The following is a 4,656-nucleotide window of genomic DNA, read 5'->3' on the forward strand; positions in this document are numbered from 1 at the left end:
TCTACATAGATGGAAATTTCCTATCAGAATAATAGATGGCAGTAAATGTAGACTAAAGTACTTGAATATCAATGCTAATGATGCATACTGACCAATATGGTTTTTAAATACTGATCCTTTAGGTGTTGATTAATGTTATAAGTTGATTGTGATTGTACCTGCATCTCCGCATGGAGGCTCATTTAAGGTCATAATGGCAGAAGTTCAACTTGGAAAGACTTGTATCTTGACGCACAACGGCCCCTTATATTCAGTGCCATTTCAAAGCAAGATGGCTTACAATGGACTTGACTGTGCCCAGGCAACAAGTAAAGAGTCACCTAATTCATGCAAATGAGTCATTTACTCCATTAGCATATGTGCTTGTGCAATTAGCTCTAGAATTTCTCATCTCAGGCTCAACTATGCTTGCACTTTTGTCCATTCAGGTTCTCCTGCATCTAAAAGGCAGGTCTGGTGCTGTTAAACTTAATCTTCTGCATAATATTATTTCTAGAAGTATGTCGAGTGTTGACATTGATTTTGAAAATGAATCAATTGATTCATCAATATTCAGCTGTGCTAAGGCTTTGAAGAAAGCATCTGGTGATGGGTAAGTAGCTTACTCATTGCTTGTAACTGTAACTGCATTGCAGGAGCTACTGTGTATAATTTGTTGAATGGTTTGATTGCTACTCTTGACAGCTGGATTGATAGTGATACAGTGTAATCTTCATGACAACTAGATTGATAGTGATACAGTGTTATCTTCATGACAACTGGATTGATAGTAATAGTGTTGTCTTCATGACAACTGGATTGATAGTGATACGGTGTTGTCTTCATGACAACTGGATTGATAGTGATACAGTGTTGTCTTCATAACAATTGGATTGATAGTGATACGATGTTATCTTCATGACCACTGGATTGATAGTGATACAGTGTTGTCTTCATGCAAACTGGAATTTTTCTGTCTGTATTGTTGTAGGAATCCCCTTTTAATGATAAGTAGGATTTTCCTACCATGGGTCCTGCAACTCCTTTCCTGAGATGCAAAAACATGTAAAGTAAAAGTTTAAAATTGAACAAAGAGTATAATAATCCACTGTTGCTTTATATGTCCATCTGGATCCAGATTTCCACAAATTGGTATGCGATTTGAACCATCAACTCACTTCTCATATCTTGCTGATCTGAACCACTTGGTCATCATGAGAAATTTTAATTCTGTTGTAAATTCGTGGTGCAATCCTTGAAAAATAATTCATTAAAACCCATTATTGTATATTCTAAGTACCGTAAAATGGGGTAACTTAGACCACTTTTTTTTATAAATGATGCCATTTTTTTACTAGCTAAATTAAACTTGAATTGAAACATGCAAAATACAGGTCTATACTCTAGCTTCACTCACCATAAATTGCTGGCTCCTGCCTCTCATAGTCTTTATGTAATTTCAAAAAAAGTGATGGTCTTTGTTACCCCAGCTCTTGGGGTAACTTAGACCGGGTGGTAAAATCAATTATTTTTTTTGGTAAAATAACTCCAAATAACTCTAGGTTTTGGTGCATTGTTGTAGAACTCTTCTAGTTACATATGCAAATGACAAACTTGAGCAAAGTGTCATAGTTTGCAAATGGGGGGCGCCGCCCCATAATGATGGAAATGTGACTACCTAATGGCAGCCCTGATGGGGTAATATTGACTGGCTTGGATATTAAGTTGAAATTACCATATATAAGACTCTGTCGAGTCTAAAACATAAATAGGCTGTCAAACATAAAATATGTTATATATGGTAATTTTATATTAACTTCCAAGCCGGTCTATGTTACCCCATCAGGGCTGATATTAGGTGGTCTAAGTTACCCCATTTGGGGGTGGCGCCCCCCATTTACAAACTATGACACTTTCCTAAAATTTGTCATTTGCATATGTAACTAGAAGAGTTCTACTACAATGCATCAAAACCTGGAGTTATTTAACCTAAAAATAAAAAAATTGGAGAGGGTACTCTGAAAGGCTTTAAATAATAGTTTTTTTTCGTGGGTCTCATTTTTAATTTTTTAACCTATTAGATATGCAAACTTTTTAAATCTTTCTATTGTGTTATGTAGCCTCAGTATTAGGCCTTTAATGCCCATTGACAAAATTTTTCTATGTCAAATAGTTTTTGAGTTGTGGGGGTTTTTGTTGAAAAAACTAAAAGTGGTCTAAGTTACCCCGCCGGTCTAAGTTACCCCATTTTACGGTATGAGTTTAAGTGTTTTTAAGTAAAGCTGTTTTTTCCCCAGCTCTGAATATGATGTATTCGTGAATGAGGATGCTGCTGTTGCTGCAAGTAAAAGAAATGCCATCCCTCCTACCAACTTCTTCCATGACGACCAGCTGTTCAGCTGCCTAAGTCTTGGTTCCCTTCACACCAAGGAGCGCAACCATTGCTCGGACTTGTCAGGTGACTTCCACAACGCCATTTAGTCTTGGTTCTGCTAACTCTAAGGAGGCTGTTCTCTGATCCTACTTATTACACTTGCAGTTAAATATCCGTTGTTGTGTTTAAGTTGTTCGTGTGAAATGTATTGTTATATCTCTCTGTACTCATGATGTCATCATGGTCAATCCTGCTGCAAGACATGGGCTTAGCGGCAACTGTTATTTTAATATATTAGTTCAAACAAGTTGCTTTCATATTCAGCATTGAGTAAATTTTGACCATTTATTTCTACTTAAGCAAATGAACTCTTAGCAAGGATTGAAGTGCTCATGCACTTGCAGATAACGAGGACGACTTGGAGCCTTTCGAGAAGCTGGCGAGGAACATGGAGGACCTGACGGGTGATGGCGGCGTCCTCAAGAAGGTGGGTGCCATCATAGTCAGGTGGGTGCCATCGTGGTCAGGTGGGTGCCATCGTGGTCAGGTGGGTGCCATCGTGGTCAGGTGGGTGCTATCGTGGTCAGGTGGGTGCCATCGTGGTCAGGTGGGTGGCATAGTGGTCATGTGGTGCCATCGTGCTCAGGTGGGACCGTGGGTGCCATCGTGCCCAGGGTGTGGTCAGGACAAGTTCAGTGTACAGTGTCCTCGGAATGTCTCGAGACGAATATGTTTTGTGCCATCGATCGTAAGCCATGCGTCCCCTGTCCTCACGCAGGGGACGCGTGAAGGCCTCACAGTCACCTCTCTCCTCGCCCTCAACCCTCCTCCCATACTCACCCCATCCCCTGCCCTCACCCCTCCTCCTATACTCATCCCATCCCCTGCCCTCACCCCTTCCCCTTCCCTCAGATCGTGACACCAGGCGTGGGCGCACGTCTGGCCGCAGGGACGGCGGTGCGGTTCCACTACAGCGCCTTCCTGGAGTACGGCGACGAGCCCATGGACAGCTCGTACCTGCGGGGCCGGCCGGTCACGTCCCACCTGGGGCACGGCGACGTCTTGCTGGGTAGCTTGCTATACATATTGTGATAAGTTGCTTGGTCAGCTGCTATACATGTTGTGATGTGTTGCTGGGTCAGCTGCTATACATGTTGTGATGTGTTGCTGGGTCAGCTGCTATACATGTTGTGATGTGTTGCTTGGTCAGCTGCTATACATGTTGTGATGTGTTGCTGGGTCAGCTGCTGTACATGTTGTGATGTGTTGCTTGGTCAGCTGCTATACATGTGATGTGTTGCTGGGTCAGCTGCTATACATGTGATGTGTTGCTGGGTCAGCTGCTATACATGTGATGTGTTGCTGGGTCAGCTGCTATACATGTTGTGAGATGGCGATGTGTAGGGAAGCTGCCCTACACATCACAACATGCCCTGATTTTTCTTGTTCCTGTGACGTTTCATTCTCTCAGACCTAAGCCACTTAATTACTGCCTGACAACTTGGCTCTGCTGCTAATTAATATAGTAAGAATTGTTTCAGGTGTGTATTGTGCCCTTATGTCCCTCGCGCTTCTCCCTCAAGCCATTCTCTCATGCTCCTCATGCCCCCGCACCCCTCCTTTGTGCCCCTCATGCCCTCCTTCATGCCCCTCGTGCCCTTTCTCAGGCCTCTCGTGTCCTCTCTAATGCCCCTCTTCTCTCATGCCCCTCTTTTCTCATGCCCCTCTTTTCTCATGCCCCTCTTCTCTCATGCGCCCCTCTTCTCTCATGCGCCCCTCTTCCCTCATGCGCCCCTCTTCCCTCATGCGCCCCTCTTCCCTCATGCGCCCCTCTTCTCTCATGCGCCCCTCTTCTCTCATGCGCCCCTCTTCTCTCATGCGCCCCTCTTCTCTCATGCCCCTCTTCTCTCATGCCCCTCTCTTGCCCCTCTCTCGCCCCTCTCTCATGCCCCTCTTCTCTCATGCCCCTCTCTCATGCCCCTCTTCTCTCATGCCCCTCTTCTCTCATGCCCCTTTCTCATGCCCCTCTCACATGCCCCTCTCTCATGCCCCTCTCTCATGCCCCTCCCACATGCCTCAGGTCTGGAGGTCGCCCTGCAGTCGATGAGGCTCAAGGAAGTCGCTCAGTTTATATTCGCGCCGCGCTACGCATTCGGCCAGGTGAGCGCGACTCTGAGGTGCTCTAGACCACCTAGACCCTCTTGCTGAGGGTGCCATTAAAGCTGCAGCACATGTTTGGTGTTGCAGTACATGTTTGGTGTTGCAGCACATGTTTGGTGTTACAGTACATGTTTGGTGTTGCA

General features: G+C 44.7%; 1 protein-coding gene across 1 annotated transcript; it reads left to right on the forward strand.

The window, feature by feature from the left end:
* Positions 1-433: 433 nt before the first annotated feature.
* On the forward strand, positions 434-4,513 carry LOC108674927 (inactive peptidyl-prolyl cis-trans isomerase FKBP6; the record flags this gene model as incomplete). The annotated part of the gene is given in 5 exon segments (XM_018162912.1): positions 434-592; positions 2,277-2,437; positions 2,758-2,840; positions 3,266-3,422; positions 4,434-4,513. Coding segments are annotated over 5 exon segments (573 nt in total), but the record flags the coding sequence as incomplete, so codon positions are not given.
* Positions 4,514-4,656: the final 143 nt, after the last annotated feature.

This window comes from Hyalella azteca, unplaced genomic scaffold (genome assembly GCF_000764305.2).
Source record: "Hyalella azteca isolate HAZT.00-mixed unplaced genomic scaffold, Hazt_2.0.2 contig7277, whole genome shotgun sequence".
In the NCBI taxonomy this organism is placed as follows: domain Eukaryota; kingdom Metazoa; phylum Arthropoda; class Malacostraca; order Amphipoda; family Hyalellidae; genus Hyalella; species Hyalella azteca.